Genomic DNA, 27,526 nt, shown 5'->3' with positions numbered 1-27,526 from the left:
GATATCCGAACGGCTAATATCACATTCCTTTTTCAGTTTGCCTTGGTGAAAATTTGATGACGAACACAAAAACGCGTTTTTAATTGCCGAAATTTTAATGATGGGCAGTAAACTAGGCACCAGTAATCACTTCATAGCCTACTAATAGGTATGAATTTATGCTGTACATAATTTTAAAGAATTCTACATAAAAGTTATTGAAAGAGAGAAACGACAGTGTAAAAGACTCAGATTGAACCATGAGTCTGAACAGTACCTTCGAGCACTACGTGCGGTACCGCTTCGGCAACCACACAGAGTTCGAGGTGCCCAATCGATACATCAATCTGGACATCAAGGAAATGGGTTGCAAAGGCGTGATCTGTTCAGCGTTCGATATCGTCACCAAGAAGCAGGTCGCCATCAAGAAGCGATCTCGGGCTCTGGATGGAATCTTTCCATCAAAGGTACTTTTCAGAGACATCAAGTTGTTGAGGACGGTCAAGCACAAGAATGTCATCAACTTGATACATGCCTTTACGCCACATTGCTCGTTGAAAGAGTTCCAAGACGTGTACCTGGTGACGGAACTGATGGACGTCAATTTGTGTCAGCTCCTCCGAAGAAAGCTGGACCTGAAGCGGATGTCCTACCTCATGTACCAACTCCTGTGTGGCGTCAAGTATCTTCACTCGATCGGGCTGATCCTGCGGGACTTGAAACCTTCGAACGTCGCCGTCAGCAGCGATTGCTCGCTTAAGATATTGAGCTTTGGACTTTTGAGATCCGTCAAAACGGCGTTCGTTAGGACGCCATTTGCAGTTACGAGAAACTACCGAGCTCCCGAGGTCATTTTCGGGATGGAGTTTAAGGAGAACGTTGACGTCTGGTCCGTTGGATGCATCATGGGCGAACTGCTCCGGGGAAGTGTTATATTCTCCGGGGGCGATCATGTGGAGATTTGGGACAGCATTGTTCAGCAGTTGGGAACTCCTTCTGAAACTTTCATGGCTAAGATTGAGCCGGATGTTCGAAGTTACATAGAGAGCCAAGCTAAACACGTTGGTCGACCGTTCGAGGAAATTTTTCCCGATGAGGGATTCTCAGTTCAACAGCATTGGTATTTCTCAAGAATACAAGCACGCGATTTCCTTTTCAAAATGTTGGTCATCGATCCAGAACATCGCATCACAATCGATCAAGTATTAGATCATAGCTTTATTGGCACGTGGTATCTTCAGGATGAGGTTAATCCAGTTGGCTTAAGAAGTGGCAAGTTTAATGTGGATGATCTGAACTATACTGCACAACAGTGGAAGCGGTTGATTTATCAGGAAGTAATGGAGTACGAAGAAATAAGTGATTTGGCAACATTCGGGGTTGCCTTTCACCATAGAATTTGAAAATGTTATGCTAATTTTTAGAATAAACCCTATTTCTTACAAAAACAACTCCAAAAACTTTCACTTCAGTGCCAACTCCCCCTCCAGCACCACCTTTCACTTCAAATTCTAATTGGCAATCCACCCATAGCCCGTTGATGACGTTGATGATCCTCGGAGCAACCGCAATTTTTTTCCCAGGCCAATTTGGGTCCCGTTTTTTCCGTTCCTGACAGGTTCCGGTTTGTTGGCAGTTACAGTGCGCTGCAATTTTTTTTCGCTATCTTCCCTCCTGCCTTAGCATTTGAACTTGTGAGTAGGATTTAAAAAATGGAAACTTTTTTAACTCCAACCCCCACCTTGAAACCGTCACTCGTCGTCCCGCGTCATCGTCATTTGGGTCCTGTCGGCGACAGTCACTGGTTTTTTGGTCCTTGTGGAGTCCTCGCGCGAGATGTCTTTTCCTGTAATTGGGGAGGAGGGAAAGCCACGTTGCCACTCACAAATTGACTTGTTGAATTAAGTTGGCATGGAATTAATGGAAAATGAAAAACGGCAGGGCTCTTCATATAAAAAATTGAATATTAAAAAAAAGTTTTTTATTCTATTTGAGTGAGCTGATTTATTTTGTACTTTATTTGTTTTGATTGATTTAAGGTTTATAAAAATAAAAGCATTTCAAATTTAAAAAAAAAAAACTTTACTTTTGAAAACGTCTACAAATAGATAATTTTCAGAATTTCATAAATCAGACCATATAATAAAATTGAAATGGAGCAGAAAATTTCACATATTTTTTTCTTAATATTGAAAATTGGACCAATAGTTTCCGAGATATCGTCAGTTTAAAAAATCAGGCTAAGTACGAAACAATTAGCAAAACTCATTCACCCATTCGAATTTTTGTAAGGGTTTATCTCAGAAACTTATTGCCCGATTTTCAAAGTCAAATCAAAATCAAATTATTCGCTCTACATCATTGCCTTGGCGTTCTCGATTGCAAGATTCCTACTCGAAACTAAGTGTCCGGATTGATTGTTCTTGAGGCAATTGCAAACCGCTTTTTACACCTAAGCTTCCATCCACCCCGGGATTCGAACTGACGCCCTTTGGATTGTGAGTTCAACTGCCTACCAGCGACTCCACCGAGACAGGACCCATTGAGACGACTCCTACACCTGGACTGAGCTAACGACCTAACCTCTAGTTTAGACCGGGACCAACATTTACTTCCCCGTCCGACGGAAGGCGTGATCGGACAAATCTCGTCTCGAAAAATGTCACCGGGACCTTCTGGGATCGAACCCAAGCCGACTGGGTGAGAGGCAACCACGCTTACTCCTACACCACCGTCCCGGATTTCCAAAGTCTCAGAAAGAAAATTGTAGGAAGTTTTCTCTGCACTTATGTTAATATGTTTTCAGGTAAGCTTTTCAACCAAGAAGCATTTTTAATTTTTTTTAAAAACGAGAAAAAAATCGAAAATGTAAGTAAAAGTGAAAAACTTACTTACTTATTGAATTTGAAAACGTTAAATTTCATTAAAATAAATATTAAGTACTTTTCGATTGCAAATTCGATTTTGCTTCAAAAACGCTTTTTAACAAATAATAAGTCCAGGTTTTCCTGGAAGTTCATATCTCATAAACCAGATTTTGCACCATCACGCACTATGGCTCAGAAGATGTTTGTTTTTAGTTCCCTGAAACATAAAACATAAAAAAATACGAAAGCTTAAATATACGTATTTTGGGAACTTAACTTTTAGTGATATAATGTTGAATAAAAAAATGTTTTTTTTTCGAAAAGTCCAAATCATATCCTAAAACATTGCCGAAGACACCAAATCGATCAAATACATAATTTCATACGTTTTATTCCGATTTCGTATGACCAGTCCCCAAAATTGTATGGAGACTTGTATGGAAAACTAATGATGCAAATTTGCTTTTTTTGACATAGAGAATGCATGGACAAAGTTGCATCCAAAATTGAAAAAAATACAAAGAAAAGTCGAATTGCGAAGTCGTAGAGAAACACTTTTATTTTGAAACTAAAAATGTTTTTTTATTTAAGAAAGCAAATGCGTTGAAAATATAATTCAAAAAGCTCGGTAATAAGTTATTTATATTAAAATTTTCTAAGGCTGTCTAAGGCCTTAAGTATGCTATGTTTGTAAAAAAAAAACAATTAGATACAGAGAAACCTCTTTATATGCGGTGGCGTTACGCTTTTTGTTTCGAAGATTTCTTTTAAACCGGGGGTGCCCAACCTTTTGGCCTTGCGGGCCAGATCAGATTTTACTGAAGCAGTGGCGGTTCGGAACTAATGCTTCATAGTGTTTAAAAGTAAAAAAAGTCATAAATTGTTTTTATTAGGTTCTTTTAAAATAAACAAATATATAAGATAGTGTTACAAATAAGATTCTTGATACTAAGAAAAAAAAAAAACAAAGATAACTAATGATAAATTTTCTAATTTATTTTTATTTTGTCTAGTCTAAATTTGTATTGTAATTGTTTTTGTCGATTGCAATTGGGTCCTAAAATTAAGCTTAAATTGATGATATGTATTATTGTTCCCTGGGTGCTGAATAGTGGTTCGCAAAACGGCCTCAATTTTGAACTGTCAAAGTGGAACCAATTTACTGTTCGCCCAAAGTAGAGAGTATTGTTTACGATAATTTAACATTGTTTTGTTTTTTTTTTTTTGGCAAAAATGATAAATGTGTGGATTTTGAGGACCTGGAGTTGAAGGTAAGAAAAATTAAGAAATTTGAAGGCGAGATCGTCATTTTTAAAATTATGAATGGATTTTTTTTAAGGGAGTCGATGCGGTTATATCTATCCAGAAGCTGTCTTTATTGTGTGATTTTGTTTGATTTTGTTTGAAAACGTGATTTAGTAAAAATCTTTTCTGTTTGTAGGATCTCTAGAATAAGCGATGTTTTTTCACTGGACCAGAAAGATCTACAGGATTCCAAAATCAGCCAGGGAATTTATCTGCGACATCGCAGAATGACACTCTCTCCGCAGTTCTTCGCCTCCTTTAAAAAGAAAAATCTCTTCTTACTGATAAAAACGCAACAATTTCCCAGCAAAAAAAAAAAAAAAAAAATCAACAACTATACAAAATAAAACACATGCTTGATTATCAAAAAGCTCATTTACCAGTATGAAAAAAGTCATGCTTGTGCTTGGACAGCCTCCTACTGTGTAGATGTAAACAAAGTGGGATCGTTCGAAAATCACGTTACATGTTCTCTCTATTCATCACCCAGATTGTTCCCAACGATTAAACTTATTTGTCTGAGAACAATGATTCTTTGTTCGGCCGCAAAGGATTTAAAATTGATTTTTATTCAGCCCTGGAGCAGGTTGACAGCTCCCATACAAACTGAGCGTACCCCGTTTTGTGGGCCCAGTGGGCCTAAGATGGCGGCCTTCGATATTATCTAGCCAAACTTTTGAAAATGGCGAATAGTTTAAATAAATATAGTTTTTGCCTTGTTTCGGTTTAAAACGACAAAATAAGCATTCTGTAATCATTTTCATTAAAAACTAGTTTAGAGATACGCCACGTACAAATATTAGTCTAAAACAGGTGAAGTGAGCGTGCCGCAAAAGCCGTTAAGAAACGAAAGTTTCCTATGCAAATTTTGAGTTGCGTATTTGATGGACGGACTCCGACGAGGCCCACTTGCCATCTGTCGGTGAATATGCGCAACTCACGGAAACTGTCATCTTACGGTCCGGTTGTTTTTATTCAATTTTTTTAAACTAGCTTCGTGGGCCTTCTTGACAAGAGCTTCTTGCTTGACAGATCATTCCAAGGAGACCATAGTTGATCCATCGTAATATGTTGTGTTTTATATTTTTATTTTATTTTTTTTGCTAAAAATTATTAAAAATCATCAAAAATGGTTTTGATGAATACTAAAAAAATAATGAGGCATGATAAAATCTATTAAAACAAAATATGGATTCAAATCTAAAAAAAATACTTTGCAATGGATTATTCTGTTTTCATCTGCCATTTTTCAGTTCAATAATTGATTTTGAAAAAACCAATACAGAAATGGTAAGATTGAAATTCATACATAAATAACTTTTGCATTTGAAACAAAAATATTTTTTAAATAGAAAAAAAAAATCCAAATAAGACGTTGAATATGCAACATTTTATTCCACAAGCAAAATGCACAGGTGAAAATTTGATCCATAGCTTTTTATTTATTTATACACTCATTTTATTTATTGAACACTTCAAGATCAGCCTTGAGGGCCGTTCATAGAACTATTTTGAAAAGCTGTCGCGGGCCGGATGAAATGACTTCACGGGTCGGATTCGGCCCGCGGGCCGGACGTTGTCCTGTCTTAAACCATACAATATTTTTGCAAGCTTTAAAAAGCGTTTTGTGGATCTGAACAAAACCTACAAATTGATTTTTTGCAATTCCGCTGTGAAACTGTCAACTTTTCCTGTCCTTCTGAAGAAACGAAACGGCCTACTTTTTCCTACCAAAAATAACAGAATCGAATAGCAACACTTTTCAAAATAAATGCTGAAAAGTTCTACTTTTCAGCACTGAAATGAGTACTGAAATGTTGAACTTTTCAGCACTTGTTTCGAAAAGTAAAATTTTTCAACATTTTTTTTATTAAAACGATTTATTGGAAAAATACATGAAAATTTTACTTAAAATTTCACTCAATGGGTGTTTTCGGAATTGCAAAAAATATTGTATGGAACTCATTGCAAAACTTGATTTTTTCAACACTCGTCGTATTTATCCAACTCGGTGAACCTCGTTGGATAAATGTACGACTCGTGCTGAAAAAATCCTCTTTTTGCAACTTGTTGCATAAACTACTATTAAAAGATTGCAAAAATGTTGCGTCGTTCCAGAGACATCGGCAAATTAGAAAAACGTAACGCATCGCGTAAAACGAGGTTTCACTGTATCAAATCTGTGCTGTCAATAAATTTGTCAGTCCCTTAAAGTAGATTGCTTTGATTTTTCGTTCTATAATTTGATAACTTCCGCTCTCGACGGTCCCTTCAATATCGATTACGAGAGAGTCCACTGTATACTTATTAATGCTGGGAAATTGAAAGAAATCCGTGCCACATTGCCAGTAATCCTAGCAGCCGCAAATGAATGATAGAAAAACCTATCATGTGATTATTACTGCACCGCAACATCAAAGAGTATAGCGACCGTCACTATAGCTTGTGAGTTCTCTTCTTTTATCTCGTGATTGCCAACATTACCATTACTCTTTCTATCAATCTTTTTTTTATCGTCGTAAACGAATACTCACCGAAGATTCTTTTGTTTTCTCAGAAAACCGTAATGAAAGAACGCAAAAAGGGGGATAGGGAACGAATAACGTCTCGTTAAACTGCGGTGGCAAATTTTGTTTTGTAGCGGCTTTTGTGGCTTTGCTTTGTTGAGGGGAGATAATTGAGAATGTGGGAATAAGAGAATTTCACACGGGATTGTGTAAACATGAGATAGAGACTGTCAATTTTAGGTGCTGAGAATCTCGCTACGCAACGAAGAGCAGTGAAAATCGAAAGATGAGATTTCGAGTATGATAGTTGTACTTGCAGGGATATTTTTAAAACCCTGAAACTTAGTAATTCTATTTAGACTACCAGTAATCCTTGATGCTGGAAACCCATTGATCACTTTCAACCATAGATTGTTTTACTAAAAATATAACACATATTTTCTTTCAAAAAGATAAAACATTCAGATGACTCAGATTGCAATCCAAACTGTCAAGGAGTACGGGTTCAAATTGCAACCAAAAAGTGATATTTTTTCCATCTCTCGTTTTACACTGACTTGGTGGAGAGACATGCTGCCAGAAGTCTCTTTCCCAGCCCAACTCAGCCCATGCCCAGAGTGACGATAATGATGATGATGCCGACTCAAATTGTAAGTAGAAAAAACCTCGTCCAAATGAATAAAAATATAAAATTGTAAAAATAAATGAGCATCGTCCTGGCTTGGGGGATGCTTTTTTTGCTCCCAACTTTTTTTTTTCTCGCGAGTCCTTGTACGTCTCTCGTCCTGTTGCTTGATGAGGAAATATAATAACACCACTTGTTCTGGATGAGTTCACGCGCCAACAAGCAGCTACTTCAGGACCAGAGAGAGAGAGTTCACATTTTGGAGGAGGAAGAAAAAAAAAACTACGACCATAACATACAGCCTCCCACGTATCCTGGGCAAGGAAGAGGAAAAATGAGGCAAGGTAATGAGATTAAGTACTCGAGAATTCATTCGTTCCGTGAGGTTGAGAAAAAATCGGAAATTTACTCCGCGATTGCCTTTTGACCTGGCTGTGGCTGTGGATGTTGTTTTTGCGAGACTGAAAAGTTTCTTGACTTTTAATTTGCTACTGATTTCGACGAGCGAGCAGCAAATAAGCCCGCCAAACCTCAGAAATGTGGGAAAGGCAAGTGAGTAGAACCTTTTCTGGATGTGGAAAATTGAGCACTTCATGGGCAATTTTCACGTGGTTGTTCCTCGGAAGTAACTTTTGATTGTCGAGTACAAAGCAGGAGTTTTTAGAAACACTTTAATTATGTATTGTAGACTCGAAAAATACTTTTTATAAAAACCTGAGAAACTTTAGGTGCTTGGTCATTTTAGAGCAATTCCAGCTCAAATCAGGAATTTTTCTGGTTCTTTTGTACCCGACCCTCTCCGATTTCAATGAAAGTTTTTAGACATGTTATCCTAGGCCTATATAAGCCATTTTTGTGTATATGGAGCCAATAGTACTCGAAAATAACATTTGAGAAGGGCGTAAGGTATTTAAATATTTTTGTATTTTGCAATTTAAAAATTACTGTGTCTCGAAGCCATTGCGTCGTATCAAAAAGTGGTCCAAGACATACTTGTAGGAAATTGGATGGGCTTTCTGAAAAAAATACACTGAAACAAAAATACACGCCACTTCTATGAGATTTTTTGATTTTTAAGTCTAAAACTTAAATTTAAAGGTGTTGTCACGATTTTTTTTCGTTCAAAATTTTTGAGGAAATAGCCTAAGATGTTACCAAAAGACTGACGAAAAATGCAGGATGGTATGTCTCTCCTAAAAAAATACAAAAATCATTTACTAAAACTGTTTTTTTGAAAAGTGGTCTAAACGTCAAAATTTAAAAAAAAACCCATAGTGGGAATCGGTTTCCCAGACAATTTTACATAAAAGTCTCCATATTGACCATTGTCCTATGTCCAATCCTTGGGAAGATACAGCGGTCTTAAAAATAAAAATGATGAAAAAATGGGTTTTTTTGGTGGTTTTTGGCAATTTCTATATGACAGACCTGGTTTTTCAGTCTCGTAAATATTTTTACCGGAAAGCTCGTCCAATTTCCCATAAGTTTGCCTTTGACAGCATTTCAATTGGATGTAATGGCTTACAGTTATAAGCTTAATTACATTGTTAATAACTGAAAAGAGCATATTTTTTTCAGTGTGGTAGAAACCAGGAAAGTAAATTTGCTTACGTAAATATAAAAACGAGTCAAATCAAAAAGCTGTCAAAGGCAAACTTATGGGAAATTGGACGAGCTTTCCGGTAAAAATATTTACGAGACTGAAAAACCAAGTTTGTCATATAAAAATTGCCAAAAACCACAAAAAACCCATTTTTTCATCATTTTTATTTTTAAAACCGCTGTATCTTCCCAAGGATTGGACATAGGACAATGGTCAATATGGAGACTTTTATGTAAAATTGTCTGGAGAATCGATTCTCACTGTGGGTTTTTTTTTAAAATTTTGACGTTTAGACCACTTTTCAAAAAAACAGTTTTAGTAAATGATTTTTGTATTTTTTTAGGAGAGACATACCATCCTGCATTTTTCGTCAGTCTTTTGGTAACATCTTAGGCTATTTCCTCAAAAATTTTGAACGAAAAAAAATCGTGACAACACCTTTAAATTTAAGTTTTAGACTTAAAAATCAAAAAATCTCATAGAAGTGGCGTGTATTTTTGTTTCAGTGTATTTTTTTCAGAAAGCCCATCCAATTTCCTACAAGTTTGTCTTGGACCACTTTTTGATACGACGGAATGGCTTCGAGACACAGTAATTTTTAAATTGCAAAATACAAAAATATTTAAATACCTTACGCCCTTCTCAAATGTTATTTTCGAGTACTATTGGCTCCATATACACAAAAATGGCTTATATAGGCCTAGGGTAACATGTCTAAAAACTTTCATTGAAATCGGAGAGGGTCGGGTACAAAAGTACCAGAAAAATTCCTGATTTGAGCTGGAATTGCTCTTTATTGTTTTGTAATTCAGTTGATTTTAATAGTTTACTGAATTTTGTTGAGCAGAAAATAAGCAAAAGAGCATTCACATTTCCACATTACCTGTTTAAAAATATGACCACTCTTCCCCTCATAATCTTCCGCAAAATATGCTCAGCTTTAGTCTCAGCTGTGGCATCCCGTCGATCCCTTTTCAAATGTCATCAAATGCCACAGGTTAGCACAACCCCCGGAACGAACGAGAAAAAAAAACTCCGCACTCAAAAGATGATAATGGCGACACGCGTCAGCTGGTTCATTTCTTACCGCGCGATCCCATAAATAACCCCTCCTCAGCCAACGAAAAAAGGGACGTTTTTCCACCCCTCGACAAGTGGCCATGTGTGCTGGCTGGCTGGCGTCAGGTGTCACTTTCCAGTGCCAAGTGCCGTGGAAGGACACTTTTTGAGGATTTTTGTTCCCACCCCTTCGCTTTTTCGGTGGATTTTAAAGAAAATACACACACTTACTATGAGCACCACCAAAGATGATAAAAGCTACTTCACTTGAGGAAGACATTGTGTGGAGGGTGGAAGATTCAGGAGGGTGACAATGAGGGAAAATTCACTTCCGGTGCGTACAGTGGAACCAGGAACATGAGTTTTCTTCATAGACAAAAAGACTTTAAAAAATAATAAGATAAACTAAACGTGAAGAACAAATCTAAGCCGTTTTCTACTCATGCTCCTTATAAAATTTATATTGCTACTGAAACATTATTCTATCCAATCTACACAAACTCATGAAACATTAAACTAATTTTAAATAAAATTTATAGACACCATTTACAAAAAGAAGTATGATATTATTTGTTGTACACGGATAGAAATCCTAGAAGCTAATCCGGTAACTCTATGTTGTTGAATTCGTGAATATTAGAATGTTTTCAGAATCGTCAACATTTTTTACGATTTAGAACAACAATGTGAACGATTTTGAAAATATTTAAATCGAAATCTAAAATAATGATGACGATCTTACAAACATTTCAATGTTTACAAATTTGACAACAAAGAGTTTCCGGATTTCTATACTGTTTTTTTAAAGCTGAGAAATCAGCATTAAAAGAACAGAAAATACCACAACAGTGGTATCTGTTGTTTTTTTATTTACTAACTTTGAACTTTAGAACGTTATACCTTAGCATTTTGATCCATTTTACACTAAGGGAGGTAACTTTTTTTAAGCACCCTGAAATAATTTTTTGAAGTGGTTCTTTTTTTAATGTTATATTGAAAAATTTCATAGAAAGGATCTTCATTCGAAAATTGCCTTCATCTTTAAATGAATTAATTTAAAATTGCATCTTATAATAAGGGCGTCCAATTTTCCAGGGTTGCAATTTTTCGGGAAACGAGAAAATTACTATTTAAATCCCGAGTTCCTGGAGCTTTGTTATTGACCAGGACCTCCGAGAATTGCTCCGTGGACCACAGATGAATAGTAGAAAAAGATCATCACCACTTCGCAACTTTTCAAATGTCCCTATCATGCTAGGCAATCACAACGCCGGCTACGACTAGTGGTATGTTCGTAAGTTCGAAAAACAACAATCAAAATTTAAGTTAGGTTTCAAATGATCGGATTTTTTTCAAACATTTGGAATGTATTACATTTTGAAACTTTGGAAATTTGAGTAGTTTTTTAGAAAAAAACGTAGTTTTGTGAAAATTTTGAGAATTTTCAAAAAAATAGGTTATAGCTTTCGAAATGTATCAAAATATCTCGATTTTTTTATACCCATGTGAAAAACTGATATTTGGATAGTTTTGTTAAAAATTTGAGTATTCTCAAAAAAATGTGTTACAACTTTCGAAATGTATGAAGAAATCCCGATCGTTTAAAATCCATATTGTAAAAACTGAAATTTTGAGTGTTTTTTTTCGAAAAAGCTTTGTAAATATGTCGAGTATTTAAAAAAAATGATACTATATTCGAAATGTTTGAAAAAACCAGAAAAAATCATTTGAAACTAGAGCGTCCAAATTCCCGGGGTTACAAAATTCCCGGGAAACGGAAAATTTTCAACAAATTTCCCGAGAAATCCCGGGAATTCCCGTTATAGTTATTCGCCAGTTTTAGCGATGAAGTGCTATTTGAGTGCTAAATAGCACATTTAGCACTTGAAATATTTGTGTTATTCAAATCACTATTATTTTGTTGGTAATGAACATTGTATAGTGAAAAACGATAATTATAGACATCGAACTAAAGTTTGATGTGTTGCACAGTGAGCCAAGATTCACTCTACCGGTTTGCTTAGGCCATCATCCCAAAATGTGGTGAAGTGCTATTGAGTGCCGATGCACGTCTGTATAGAACAGCAACTTTAATGGTCAAAATGAGTGTGAGGATCAATTAATGGCTTGACTGCTTAAAAAAAAATCATGCAACTTTGAGAAAATATATAAACTTTCTAATTTTGATATCTTTCAAATCGTCCCAAATGAAAGAAAATGATATTAGTATTTTTGTTGAGAAGGATTTTTTTAAATCAAAGTGTTTGGACAGTGAAAATCTATGCTCCACAACCATAAAATGGCTTTTAAATTTGTCTCAGTGACCATTAAGTTAAAATAAAAAAAACCAAAAAATTCAACTTGTGAATAAATAAATAATCATTGAATTTACATAAAAAATTTAATTTCTAGCGCTTTTTGACTTGAAACACTATTTTTTTACTTGAAAATTTGATACGAAGTTGGTTTTCATTGTTTTTTTTTATGGTTTTATGATATGACTTTAGTTATATGGTATTCAGCCTGATAATTCAAAAAAAAATAAATAATTTTGAGCATTTAAAAGTGGTAAAAATTCAACAATATTTTCTCATCTATAACCCTCTTACGCCCTTGGTAGCTCACGTGCTTCATAAATTTATAACTTCAATCTGTGATTTCTCAAATACTTAGAAACAAATTCTTCTCACATAAACCTTTTTTAAAAATTTAATTATATCAGTTCAATTTCCATCCAACATGTTCAAGGTAAAAAATTCAAACAAATCTCAATGTTGATCTTGGCCGGAAGATGTAAATATCTTATTTACAAATGATATTACCAAAAAAACAATAAAAATGGTTGTCAAAAATCAAATAGTTTATATTCATTCCATAACAGCGTAAGTTTTGTTGTCCAACATATAAGCAAACAATATTCCTAGTGGTGAATGCTTCAGAAATAAATATTATCTGAATTTAACCTTGATATGAAATATACAGACAAGCTGATTAGTTAATACGAACAGTAGATGGAAATAAAAAAAAAATCAAATCTCCAATTATTATTTTTTGAATAATTTCAAAACATTGGTGCCAAAAAGGTAGGAAAATGTATACTTCTGCTTGTATTTCGGGAATTCCCGGGAAATTTACAAATCAGCTTGCTGTTTTTGCATATGGGACATTTATGCGATCATGGGCAACTCATTTTTAAATAAAATAAGGTTTTTTTTGCGAGATTATGTCTGCTTTTTCTCTTTTTTTCATCGTCATCCGCGACAGACAAGGAGCTTGTGTGTAATCATCATCGCGATTTTGCAAAAAAAAGTTTTGTAAAAGTAACTTTTTGCGTTTCTTATTGTTTCGTCGTTCATGTCTGTTGCGGGTGACAATGAACGGTCATGATCGACACAACCAACATTTCAAAACTATTTTTCGTAAAATCGGGATAACTCGTGATGATTACAAGCAAACTTTTTGGACAAAACAGATGAATGACACTGCAAAGTTACGAAAACACGATATTTTAAAATGAAAAGAAAATGTTCTTAATGAAACAATATCCCTTCTGGGTTGATGTAGATTCGAAAAGTACACAAAATTTCCCTTAAAATGAAAAGTTCAATTATAATTTACAATTGGGTTATTGGTAGAGTTATTAAAACTTTTTTTTGTGTTTATTATATGAAAAAAAGTTTTTTTTTTCTCGGAATTTTGAGTACGCCATTAAATCGGGCCTCCAACTTTACTTAAAGTCCCTTTGACACCCAATGGACTAATCACCGTGTCAGTCTGCAAACTATTGAAAAACATGTCTTTTTTCGCATGTTCAAAAATGGAAGGGGCCGTACCGCCCCTCCGTCACTAGATATCGAAAAACGGACTCGTGTTCAGGGACAAAAGTAACCCCTTAGGACAAATTTGCACGCAAATCGTAAAGGGGTTAAGGCAACTTTTCCCCTTTTCTTGTGAGTTGGTAAAGAATTATCCATATGAAATTTTGCTTCGATTGACAAAAAAAAAATGTTTTTATTGCTTTATTTAGATTGGAGCAAGTTTATCTAATGTCTTATTTTCTGTGATTCCAGAATAATTCTTGAGCCTCCGATGAAGCAGAAACGCCTCGCAGTGAGCCCACATATTTTCAGCTCCGCGGAGTGTAATGAAAGCATTTGAGTGAAGAAGATCTTGCCAATGAATGAAAGCTGTAAGCTTTGCCTGAGGGTAGAAAGGGCGAGGATTCGCGATAAAAGTATTAGCATACGCGCACTTTGGGAGCTTCTCTGTTTTGATTACTTGAGATTTTGTATGTAAATGGTTTCAGTAATGTATGTTAAGAACGGATTATTGTCTTCAAAATTTTGGGGGTATTTTTTATGTGACAATTCAGTTCAAGATTGTTTTGCTTAACAAAATAATTAGAAATTTCGAATAATTTATCTCTTCCAGCTGTGCATTCATCTATTTGAAGAAGAAAAAACGCAAAATAAAACAATATTCATCTTTGATTTGAATACCAACCAGTGAAGGAAAAAAAGGGTTATTGAAGCCAACCGATGGCAAAAGTTGTTCTCAAAAGGAGTGTTTATTTTAATATTTTCCCCATTAAAACAGATGTTGCCAGAAATTCTTTCCGGAGAACCTTTCCAGATCGTCGTCATCGTCGTCCAAGGAGAAAAGAGAGGTCCCTTAATCAAATGCAACAAACGTCGCAATGACATCTGCTGCTGCTGCTGCTGAGGCTGCTTCTGATGGTCAGCTTAAAAACGGTCCAAAAAGGGTTTTATCTGGAAATCAAAAAGTAGAAACACTGCTGGCTGGCTGGCTGGCTGGAACCATGCACAATTTATTGCGGCCAAATCTGAAGTGGTTTCGGCTGCCGGACAAGTGTTGTTTGTAAATTAATGATGGACAGTTTTTTGCCTGCCCCTTCACTCTTCGGGGGACATCCGATTTTGACCCAACGGAGAATCTTTTTGAAGGTTTGCCTTTTTTTCGTTGTTGCTGCTCTAAATTGCGAAATGCGCAGTCCCGAAAGCCATCGAGGGAAAGAGTAATTTCCTAATTAAAAATAATGAGGATGAAGCAGTTGATTTTCCCATTAGAGCATCCCAAATCTCCGATTCATCAAAACTCCTTGCATGTCCCGAAACAGTCCTGAATCCTGGGAATTATGAGGGAGGGGGCCACGATGATGACCGTGGTGGCAGCATATGGTTCCCTCTTTTATCATCCTCATCGTCGTCGACGGCGGAGTGTCCTTGTCGTCCCTTTTTCCGATGGCGTTTGCCGTGAGGACCAGCTTGGATGGGGCTGCCGTTATTCAATTTACAGCACAGAAGGCAGGAGTTTTGAGGGATGTTACTCTCGCTGTTGGGAAAAGCTTGCCGGAAGGGAAAATGTTTGAAAATTCAATGCGCATAAATCGCACATACATCAAAGATTGGCATGTAGGGGAGAGCTGGACACGAATATGTGAAAAAAGACAAAAGGATTTATTTTCGAGTGCATCAAGCATTTTGACATTTTGGCCACAGAAGCTTATTTGAAAATTTGAGCTCATTTGGTTAAGATTTGATTGTCCCTGAAGTTAGTCAAAAAAAAAAAATCAAACCATCCACATTAACGACCCCCGGGTCTTTTGTGGTCTCTATTGCAAGTTTCTGCTCGAACCTAGGAGTCCGAAGGCTTGAATGGGAAGAGCACCCAAACCTCTCTCTACTCCAAGGAACCTTCCACCCCAGTGTTTGAACTGACGACCTTCGGATTGCGAGTCCAACCGCCGCCAGCGATTCCATCGGAGTAGGCTTGGTTTGGTGTGTTGTTTGTACTTATGGCATGGAGACGACTCCTACACCTGGAATGACTTAACGGCCTAACAACCAAGGGCGGGACCGACATTTTACTTCCTCATCCGATGGAAGGTTGCAGCAGATGGGAATCGAACCCAGAATCATCCGCTTACAAAGCGGACAGCGTAACCATTCGGCCACACACTGCCCTGAAGTTAGTATGGAACTTTAATCAATTTACTATGGGTTTTTTTCACTTCTTACCAAAACCATATAAAATTGTCCTATTCTTTAGATTCTTATAGGTTTTGAAGCGGGGAACAACATTGTCCAACATCAAAATCGCAAATCACTGGGAATCGATCTTGAAAAGATACAGCATGTTTTATGAAATTTGTGTTTAATGACAACATTTTTAAACATGCTCAAAAAATATCCTGTTTCTTTTCGAGATCGATTCCTAGCGCTTTGCGATGACGATATTGTACAAATTTGCTCCTACAAAAACCTTTAAGAAATCTTTTGGATGAGAAAATTAAATTTGGTTTATGGACAATTTCCAGAAAAAGAATTAAAAAGTGAAAAAATATTAACCCTCTAAAAATTGCAGAAAATCCATTTTGAACCATCCTTTATCTTTAAAATGAATTGGAAGGAAAAACTCTTAAAATTTAAGAAAATTTAAGGGTTGGAAGTTTGACTGGTTTTATGTGACTTTGTCAATGATTTTAATAATGTCATTTTTTTAGGGGTCAACTTTGGCTGAGTTTTTTACTAACATTTACTATATTTGAAGTAGAAAAAAGTATGCAGTAATTTCTGTAGTGTTTCAGACTATGCCTCTGTGATATTCTCGTGTTCAAATAACTATATAAACAATATATTTATTTCTATAAAACTGGAGACAGATGCTTCATCTTTATTGGTCCAACTCTGACTGACTTCCTTCACGCATACTCCGCACTACTCCACTCTCAGCTATACACGCTTCCAGCGGTTTATCTAAAACTACACTAATATTTAGGATACCACATCCACCCCTTACTAAAATGATAGTCAAAACAAGTATAAATAACTGTTGTTTAACAATAGCATAAAATCCATTTTTTGCTGCCCTGTACTCCAATGCTGCAACGCCTCGTAGTCGATCCAACGTCCAACTGCGTAGATTCCTCGATTGACGTTTTACCATGTATTCCTCCGGGAAACCAAAAATAAAAAAAGAAGAAAAAAAAATAGAAAAAAAAAGTTGTTAGAAAAAAACAAAATATCCTGAAAATAATAATAAAAATAAATGATATATCTTTCGACATGGTCAACTAGAACGTCGAAATCAATATTCGTTTACCATATCTTCTTTCGATTCAACCAAAATAACCGAAGAAAATTTATACCAAATGGTTCAAAAACCCATATGATCAAAATCTTAAACAAAAACCCACATTGAATAAAAATGTCTTAAGATGACTTGTAAGAATCAGTACATGTCAGTAATTTTTCAAATTCCATTAATTAATATGTATTTAAGGTTACTTTTATTTCATTTTTTACAACGGTTTTTCTTTGACATTGTGAGAACTAAATACTTATTTTATTATATTTTTGTAGCTCCAAATATATGTTATTGAATTTTCAGTATAACTCGTTAACATTTATTCGTACTTCTAGTGTTTATTTTATTGATAAATTATTTTTTTCTCTCTCTTTTGCCTCACATAACAATTGACATTTGTTTCTTTAAGGTTACTTTTATTTCATTTTTTACAACGGTTTCTCTTTGACATTGTGAGAACTAAATACTTATTTTATTATATTTTTGTAGCTCCAAATATATGTTATTGAATTTTCATTATAACTCGTTAACATTTATTCGTACTTCTAGTGTTTATTTTATTGATAAATTATTTTTTTCTCTCTCTTTTGCCTCACATAACAATTGACGTTTGTTTTTTTTCTAAAAAAAATATAAAATTTTAATTCCAAACAACAAATCATGTTTGTAAACATTTCAAAATATATTTGGTTTTGCAGTTGTAGCAGGCTATTATTTACTTGTTCTAATTTGAACGGCTTTTGCTTTTCCAGAATTTGAGTCTGTAGTTAGAAAATCTTACTGAATGTTATCTGTTATTTTTCAAGTTATATATGTGGTATTTCTCTGTGTTCGAAAATAAGTATTTTCTCCCTTTGATTGTTGATTCAAAGTACCAAAATAGGGATTACTTCCTATTTTCACATCACTATCATTCATGCTTTTTTTTACCTTTTTCTTGGTCATGTTTACTTTTTTCCAAATATCTTGTTTAATATTTATTTATATATATTTTTATTATGATGAAAATTGTTATTTATCATGGATCACAACCCAATCTTTTAAGTATTTTTTTTTTGTGAATTTAGCCCGAATCAACTTTTCTCCGTGATTGGCCTTGGGCTAAACCCGACTCAACTTTTCTCCGTGATTGGCCTTGGGCTAAACCCGACTCAATCTTTTGCGCAGTTGGCCTTGGGCTAAACCCGACTCAACTTTTCTCCATGATTGGCCTTGGGCTAAACCCGACTCAATCTTTTGCGCAGTTGGCCTTGGGCTAAACCCGACTCAACTTTTCTCCATGATTGGCCTTGGGCTAAACCCGACTCAATCTTTTGCGCAGTTGGCCTTGGGCTAAACCCGACTCAACTTTTCTCCGTGATTGGCCTTGGGCTAAACCCGACTCAATCTTTTGCGCAGTTGGCCTTGGGCTAAACCCGACTCAACTTTTCTCCATGATTGGCCTTGGGCTAAACCCGACTCAATCTTTTGCGCAGTTGGCCTTGGGCTAAACCCGACTCAATCTTTTGCGCAGTTGGCCTTGGGCTAAACCCGACTCAACTTTTCTCCATGATTGGCCTTGGGCTAAACCCGACTCAATCTTTTGCGCAGTTGGCCTTGGGCTAAACCCGACTCAACTTTTCAGGAACTCTTTTAAAGCGCAGTTGGCCTTGGGCTAAACCCGACTCAACCTTCCAGGAACTCTTTTTTTTGCATCACATACCAGTCGCATGGAAATGAGGTGTCCATCTAGCCTTTGATTCTTAAACATAACCAAATATATCTGTTCAACACTTGTCCACAATCGTAGACTTTCCTACATTGACAAAATCAAACCATATCTATATTATTTCTTTGAACTGCGAACGTTTAAAACCATACTCTATTTAGACAATAAAAATCTTTACCTGATCATCCACATCTCATAATAATGAAATTTCATATTCAGTCGATTCAATATGATGGGCTGACACAAACAGATCCAAATATTTTTTTTCGTATAAATATTTCAGATTTTAATGTGGTTGCAGAAATCAGCTTTTTTCAAGCCGAATATAATGATTTTATACTTTTGTCCACCAACATGCGAACGAAATACCCTTTTGCAAAAACATCTTAATTACACCATGTATAGCATACTTTGAACAGAACATTTTAATGAACATTCCTTACCAAATCAAACCATTCACATTAACGACCCCCGGGTCTTTTGTGGTCTCTATTGCAAGTTTCTGCTCGAACCTAGGAGCCAGAAGGCTTGAATGGAGAGAGCACTCAAACCTCTTTCTACTCCAAGGAACCTTCCAACCCAGTGTTTGAACTGACGACCTTCGGATTGCGAGTCCAACCGCCGCCAGCAATTCCACCGGAGTAGGCTTGGTTTGGTTTGTTGTTTGTACTTATGGCATGGAGAAGACTCCTACACCTGGAACGACTTAACGACCTAACAACCAAGGCAGGGACCGACATTTTACTTCCTCATCCGATGGAAGGTTGCAGCAGATGGGAATCGAACCCAGAATCATCCGCTTACAAAGCGGACAGCGTAACCATTCGGCCACGCACTGCCACGAACATTCCTTACCGCACAGTTGTAATGCTCTCTACAAACCAAAATAAATTTAAAACCATTGGAATGTAACTTCAAAGACTTAATCCGACTCAACTCTTTCACATGTATCTCATAAGTTTTTGTCATGAAAATCCCAAATGCTTAGGAATTTAGATAGCCAAGGTCTTACCCTGACGCAATTCTTTTGAAAACACTTATACTTGTACCCGACAATTAGCTCCGCCAGACTCTACTCTCTGGTACTTTTATTCTACTACCATTGAATACGAGTTAACTTTCTATCCGACACCTCGAAGCCTAAACTAAGTTGATAACTACTCGCCATCATCAGGCCCTGGGCGTAACCCAAATAATCTGTTCTAATTGATTACTTTATTTCTTTACAAGCTTTCACCTCCCAAATATTTTCTAGCCCTTTAGATCAACACTTAACGAAACAGAAAATACAAGAAAGAACAAAAAAAATGTCAGTTTAAATCCATCCAAGATTTTTGGAAAACAGCAATTTTCTTTCGCATTGAAGGAAATAAAATAAGCTCAGATTTGATATTTTGAAGCCTATATATAAATATGTAATAGAATGATTAATTTGCTAAACCTGCTGAATGATTCTCACTCAAATCCTGCATAGCATATTTTTGTTATGTCTCTTTTGAGCCTTTAACATTTCAAAACAGTTTAATCCAATTTCAAAATGTCTGCCAAAGCTTAAATCTAACCAATAATCTCATCTTATTCCATCGGATTTTTCCACAAAACAAAAGTGTTAACTTGAAATTTGAAGTCCTACCGATTTAATTGTTATATGCTAGTTCAGTATAATTTGTTAACACGCACTTTCCATTATACACTTTTTCTGCAGTGATGCCAGAAAGTCGACTTAAAACTTGGGACAACCATTTGTAATAGGCTCAACAATACTTTAGCCAAAACCATACTTCTTACTCTGACAAAAAAAAAATGATCACACACTCCACACAAATACCAGCACGAACCATACAAGCTTCAATCAAACTTGCCACGGCTGTATTCTGCAAAATAAGTGTAAAGAAAACTAAAATTTTGGTATAAACTTTGAAAACTTTGGATGTAAATTCATGTCGTATTGAAAAGTTTTTAAAAAGGCTTGACTCATAACACCAATCTTGAATACAAAACAACAACTTTATACATTCGCTATGGACGAATGCTCCATCGTCAATTCGACAACTCCGTTATATTTCAACTCCTCGTTCCATAATGCACCTTATTCTTGGCTCCTTCAATTCGATTCTTTTTCTTGTTGTTTTTTTTTTTGCTACTCATAGGCGAACTGTCATTTATACCGGTACTTCAATCCTTTCCAAAAAATATCACTTCCGAAACTACTCTAAATTGGGTAGGATAACTGATTGCAAAATGTCTGTAAACAATTTGCAACATCTGTATAAATAATCAAATTTCTTTGAAGCAGCCCTGCACGGTGGGCGAGAACGTCGTTGCTCTTCTCACACATTCCACGTTACGGTTTCGCTTGTTGAACAAGAAAAAAAAAATCCAATCGGAACATGCTCACCAAAATTGATCTGCTCTCTTGCGGCAAGAGTCTTGCCAGAACCTGGAAAACCAGATCCAATGGCCCAACACTCAACAAACAACCGCCATCAAATGCTTCCCGCTGCTCCGCACGAAACATAAACGCCGATTCCGGCCATTTCACAACTTTTTCCACAATCTTTTAAAACTTAAACTAAACCGCCACGATTCATCATCATGGCAGGATCGCCAATGTGATATTCTCGTGTTCAAATAACTATATAAACAATATATTTATTTCTATAAAACTGGAGACAGATGCTTCATCTTTATTGGTCCAACTCTGACTGACTTCCTTCACGCATACTCCGCACTACTCCACTCTCAGCTATACACGCTTCCAGCGGTTTATCTAAAACTACACTAATATTTAGGATACCACAGCCTCTACGCATTTTCTTACAATTTAAATGATAATGGTGCCAAATGGTGGGTCTCGTGGCGCAGGGGTAGCGGCTTCGGCTGCCGATCCCGATGATGCTATGAGACGCGGGTTCGATTCCCGCCTTATCCACTGAGCTTCTATCGGATGGTGAAGTAAAACGTCGGTCCCGGTTTCTCCTGTCTCGTCAGAGGCGCTGGAGCAGAAATCCCACGTTAGAGGAAGGCCATGCCCCGGGGGGCGTAGTGCCAATAGTTTCGTTTTTTTCGGTGCCATTTTATAGCAGAAAATGTGAAAAACAAGCTTCAAATTGAAAAAGCGGCTGTAAAAATATGAAAAAAAAAAATAGATAGGCAACATGTAATGATAGGAGATGGTACAGTAAGCCGAATACTATCAGAAACAAACAGAAACTAAGTATGAAAAATGCTTATTAAAATACTAAAAATGAAACAAGAAAAACATAAAACAAGAGAAGTTAAGTTTTTCGTAGAACAAAAGTTGCTGAAAATGACCTCCTGATTACGGCAAAAATAAAAAATTTCGAAAAATAATTTGGGTAGTAGAAGGTTATTATTTAAATTCCATTCCAGGGTTAATTGATTTCAATTCCATTCAAACTTCAGGTCAAGGGTGGACCTACTAAATCTTAACCAAAGGAGTTAGTGCTTAGTCCTTGAAAATTCCGGTTGATGCAATCGAAATTAAATACTTATGTCTTTTTCATATATCCGTGAACCATCCTATTGTTTAAAAAGCGAATCAAAAATGCTTTCAAAGATAATATTTTTTATTGATTCAAGATTTAAGAATCAAATGTTTAGTAATTTGTTTAATGTTTAATGTCAAACTAAACAAACTTATTTTTTTATATTGAGGTTAAAATATTAGAATGAAAAACACTTTAAAACACTTAATTTCAACAGACCATTTTTGTTGTTAGAATGATATTTATCAACATTACTTTGTAGAAATTTGACAAAAATTGATCATTTCCAAATTTTTAAGGGATATTTTGGGATTCAAATGTTACTAAAGCCAGTTGAGATTACGATTTTAATTTTGCGTGGTTCCGATTTGTTCGAAAAATAGAAATCAAACAATCTTTTTTATTATCTGGATTGATTTTCGAAATTTGGATTCAAAAAGAATTACAATATGATTTATACATCATTGCAGTTAAGCTGCTACTGAAAAAAATGCAATGAACTCATGAAAAAAAAAATTCATAGCGTTTAAACGTTTCTTTTTTTAAGTTTAATATTTGACATGTAAAAATAAATAAATAAGCGTTATACAATGATTTGTGAATAGTTTATATAAGTTGAAAAGAAATTTCATGTTATGAGAAATTCAATGTTATTTACTAATCTGCAATAACCCTAAGAGTTTTTTTTTGTACTGGGGGCAACATTTTGCATTCATGTTTTTGTAACTTTTCAGAATTATTTCATGACAGTTTAAAAAAAATCAACAAAGCAGACCAGAGATGCGACCAACTTTTGCTTTGTCTTGCTTTGAGAAAGATGAGCGATCCTCCAAAACAAGCATTTTTTAGAATTCATAAAATTTTGTATTATAACTGGACATAGTGGACATTATTTTTGTAAACAACGTCTTTATTTAGTTCATTCCTGGATTTTAGCAAAATATCTTGGAACAATACACAAGACAAAAAAAAATCATTTTTTTCATCTGCATTTTTTTTGCAATACACATCCAGTTTTAAGGGTAAACTTTTCGAAAAAAAATTGTAAAAACAACCAAGAACTATTTTTTTTTCAAAAAACTTAAAATTGAATAGATACAAAAAATTTAACCATAAATAAAATAAAATTAAATATATAATATATAAATATAAATTTTTAATAAAATGTTCAAAATGAAATTCCTGGTAAAAAAATTGCAAAATCCAAAAAATACATATGATTCCTCATTAGGGTGACAGTAAAACAAAATCGACATCAGGGATTTTTTTTATTTTTTTAATCTGGCTGAAACTTTTTTGGTGCATTCGGTATGCCCAAAGAAGCCATTTTGCATCATTAGTTTGTCCATATAATTTTCCATACAAATTTGGCAGCTGTCCATACAAAAATGATTTATAGAAATTCAAAAATCTGTATCTTTTGAAGGATTTTTTTGATCGATTTGGTTTCTTCGGCAAAGTTGTAGGTATTAATAAGGACTAAATTGAAAAAAAAAATGAATGATCCACGGTAAAAAAATTGTGATTTTTAATTTAACTTTTTGTCACTAAAACTTAATTTGCAAAAAAAAACTATTTTATTTTTTTTAATTTAAAAATAAGTTTGAGGGGACATTAAATGCCATTTTTTCAGAATTTTTAGTAGCAGTTTTTAATTTTTTTAAATTTGTGCACATGTTTGCCCACCCTTGAAAAAAAAAATTTGAAAAGCTGAGAAAAATCTCTATATTTTGCTTTTTTGAACTGTGTTGATACGACCCTTAGTTGCTGAGATATTGCCATGCAAAGGTTTAAAAACAGGAAAATTGATGTTTTCTAATGTCGATATCTCAGCAACTAATGGTCCGATTTTCAATGTTAAAATATGAAACAATTGTGAAATTTTCTGATCTTTTCGAAAACAATATTTTCAAAAATTTAAAATAATGACCAACATTTCAAAATGGCCAAACATTCAATATTACGCCCTTTTGAAATGTTAGTAATGATTTAACATGTTTGAAAATATTGTTTTCGAAAAGATCGGAAAATTTCACGAATGTTTTATATTTTAGCATTGCTAATCAAACCATTAGTTGCTGAGATCGACGTTAGAAAATGGTGGGTCGTTTGGGTGATACTTGGAAAACATCAATTTACATGTTTCTAAACCATTGCATGGCAATATCTCAGCAACTGAGGATCGTATCAACAAAGTTCAAAAAAGCAAAATATAGAGAATTTTCTCAGGGGACCATGCATAAACAACGTGGACACTTTAGGGGGGAGGGTAATGGCGATTGTCCACAATCCCTACAAAAAAGTTTTTTTTTGTATGGACAATTGTCCACGAGGGGGGAAGGGGGAGTAACAGATTCCCAAAAAAAGTGTCCACGTGGTTTATGGATGGTCTCCAGCTCTTCAAAAATATTTTTTTCAAAAGTGGGCAAACCTGTTGCAACAAATTAAAAACTGCTACTATTTTCAAAAAAAAAAAAATACCTTAAAAATAGCTATAACTTGAAAACGGTTAACTTTATCAAAATTTCATTTGAGTACTTTTTGTTGCAAATTTGATTTTACATCAAAAAATTATGTTAAAAAAAATCATTATTGATTCAAAAATCATAACTTGGTCAAAGATTTTGCGCACAACCTGGAAATGTCTGAAAAGTCGGCATTTTATTATTAAAAAATATCAAAAAATAAAAAGATTAAAAATAGTGTTTTTTTTTCAAATCAAGTTTTAGTGACAAAAAATTTAAGTAAAAATTACCAATTTTTTTAACCTATACAATGTATTCCATATCCATACCTACAACTTTGCCGTAGACTTCAAATCGATCCAAAAATTCCTTTAAAAGGTACAGATTTTTAAATTTCCATACATCATTTTTTGTATGAACAGCTGCCAAATTTGTATGGAAAATTATATGGACAAACTAATGATGCAAAATGGCTTTTTTGGGCATACCGAAGACACCAAAAAAGTCCTAGACGGATTAAAAAATGCAAAAATTAAAATTAAAAAAATACCGATTTTGTAGAGAGCTTCTCTTAGGCGAAACTAAGCCCCTGTGCAAATTTTGAGCCAAATCGGTTAAGGTTTAGGGGTCGCTTTTAATCGTTGAAGTTTATATGGGGGAATCGCAAAATGTATGCAGGAAAATATCGTTTCAATTAAAAAAAAATCTCAAATTTGTTCATTTATTTTTGGTTTATAATTTATTCTTTTTAATGTGTGAATTTAAAAAAGTTCTGCTAAATATTTCACTTAAAAATATATTGCTAACAAACATGTTTTTAATCGACCCACTTTCTCCTACGCAACCAGGTCCTTCACAAACCCATCAACGCGTGTCCTCGCAGGATGTGTCTCCCGTGAGAGGCGCAAGTGGCCGCACACGGTTATAACGTATCACCCACCAGCTCACCAACTCCAACTGCCTGACTGACTCTGTTGCCTGTGTTACATGCTGCTCGTGTTGCCCGTGTAGAATGATTGATGACAAAGTTTACACCGCGGCGCGGCTTGTGTGTGTGTTTGCGTACAAATGGCAAAACCGCAACTATATATTGGATGGTGATTGATTGGTTTGTAATGATGCACAGTGGTGAGATGGCCGATGCTGTGGGAAATTGCCAGAGTTTGGTCCTGAGTTTGGGCTCGTGTGAATGGGTGTGGCGGACGAGGGCTCTATTGAATGGCTGCATTGTTATTGGAAGTAATGAAATTGTTTCGAGAGAATGGAAAATTTCAATCAGAATCTATTTTAATTTTTTTTTCTTTTTTGATTTATATAGTTGCATTTTTATAATACACAAAAAAAAACAATTCTCGAAATCGTGAATTAAATTCACGAATGCGAGAACCACGAAGGAATATATTCACGTTTATGGTGTAAATGCACCATACTCATGAATAAATTCCTTCGTGGTTCTTACATTCGTGAACTCAATTCACAATTACGAGAATTGATTTTTTTCTATGTAGATATTTTTTTCAAAGTGGGAATTGCCGATTAAATAGTTAATAAATTTAAACTCTGCAAAACTAGAATAAGGTGACTTCACTTTTTCAATCGAGTTTTCAATTGTGTTGAAGATATTTTTCATTTTGCTACCCGATTTTAAGACAAAAACTAAACGAGAGGGGGTTAGGATGACATAATTTAGAAATTTAAGCAAGATTTGATAGATTTCCGTCTCATTATTCAACCATTTTATGTCCAACCTCTGGTTCGCGTTTGAATAATTACAAATTTATTGAAGATAATTGACATCTCGTCGTTCCCGCCCCCTGGGAAATACCATCAAAGTGTAATCCATCGACTGTGTCGCACGGTGCGGCAGTCGAGTGCCATCAAAAACGCAAACAAATCATTAACCAAAAACACGGTTTTACCTCCCTCTCCACTGAAAAATTGTCGTGGGGACGAAATCTCCACCATTTTCGCGTAAATTATCTGTCTATTTGATTTCCTTCTGCCATTCATTATTGCCACCGCCACCAGGACCAGGACGTCGTTCTATGACTTCTTATCAGACAAGTCATTAAAATTAAACGATTTGATTGCTGCTGCTACGGCTGCTCCTGCTTCAGGAGGAAAACAAGCCCGTTAACCGTCGGTTGTGGCTCAAACATTGAGCACGTTTCCGTCTTTTTTATCTCTTCATTACGATTTCGGTTAATTTTAAGTTAAAGGAGGGGAGCTGGCGGGTTTCTTCTGACGAAGAAGGCCGAAATTAAGTTGTTTTGATTTTTCATTGTCAGAAAAGAGGAGGACGACTTTATCTCGACGAGAGCAGATTGCAGCAATCTGGGGGCGCCCCTCTAATGTTTGGTCATTTTTAAATCTATCTCTAGTCTTGTTAAAAAAGAAACAGCAGAATCATCTCCTCCAGTGAGTGGCAAGGGGACCATGTGCGGAACTGACCGGGCTAAGACGCCAATCAAACGTCTTGAAATCGATTTCCTGGACAGGGCAATCCCCACTGGCGGACGTTGTTTGCTGTCAATTTCGCAGCTGACAGTGCCAAACAGAGTGAGTCTAGTTCTGGGTGTGCTGTCCCTTATCAATTTAAAGGAAAATTGCTGATGCGTGTTTCCTGGAGATGGCCTAATGAAAAATACAACTTCGAAGATTCTTTAAAAAAACTCGTGACGGAGGGGCGGTACGTCCCCTTTCATTTTTGAACATGCGAAAAAGAGGTGTCAATAATATGCAGTCTGAAACGGTGATTAGATAGAAATTTGGTGTCAAAGGGACTTTTATGT

At 35.4% G+C, this 27,526-nt stretch overlaps 1 protein-coding gene across 1 annotated transcript; it reads left to right on the top strand.

Annotated features, from left to right (window-relative positions):
- Window positions 1-239: 239 nt before the first annotated feature.
- Window positions 240-25,633, top strand: LOC120417772 (stress-activated protein kinase JNK-like). Its single transcript, XM_052711686.1, has 2 exons — window positions 240-1,099; window positions 25,618-25,633. The coding sequence occupies exons 1-2, from the start codon at window positions 240-242 to the stop codon at window positions 25,631-25,633; spliced, it is 876 nt and encodes a 291-aa protein (XP_052567646.1).
- Window positions 25,634-27,526: the final 1,893 nt, after the last annotated feature.

This window comes from Culex pipiens, chromosome 1, assembly GCF_016801865.2.
Source record: "Culex pipiens pallens isolate TS chromosome 1, TS_CPP_V2, whole genome shotgun sequence".
Classification (NCBI taxonomy): domain Eukaryota; kingdom Metazoa; phylum Arthropoda; class Insecta; order Diptera; family Culicidae; genus Culex; species Culex pipiens.
Note: the sequence above shows the minus strand (reverse complement) of the source record. Positions and strands in the feature narration are given on the sequence as shown.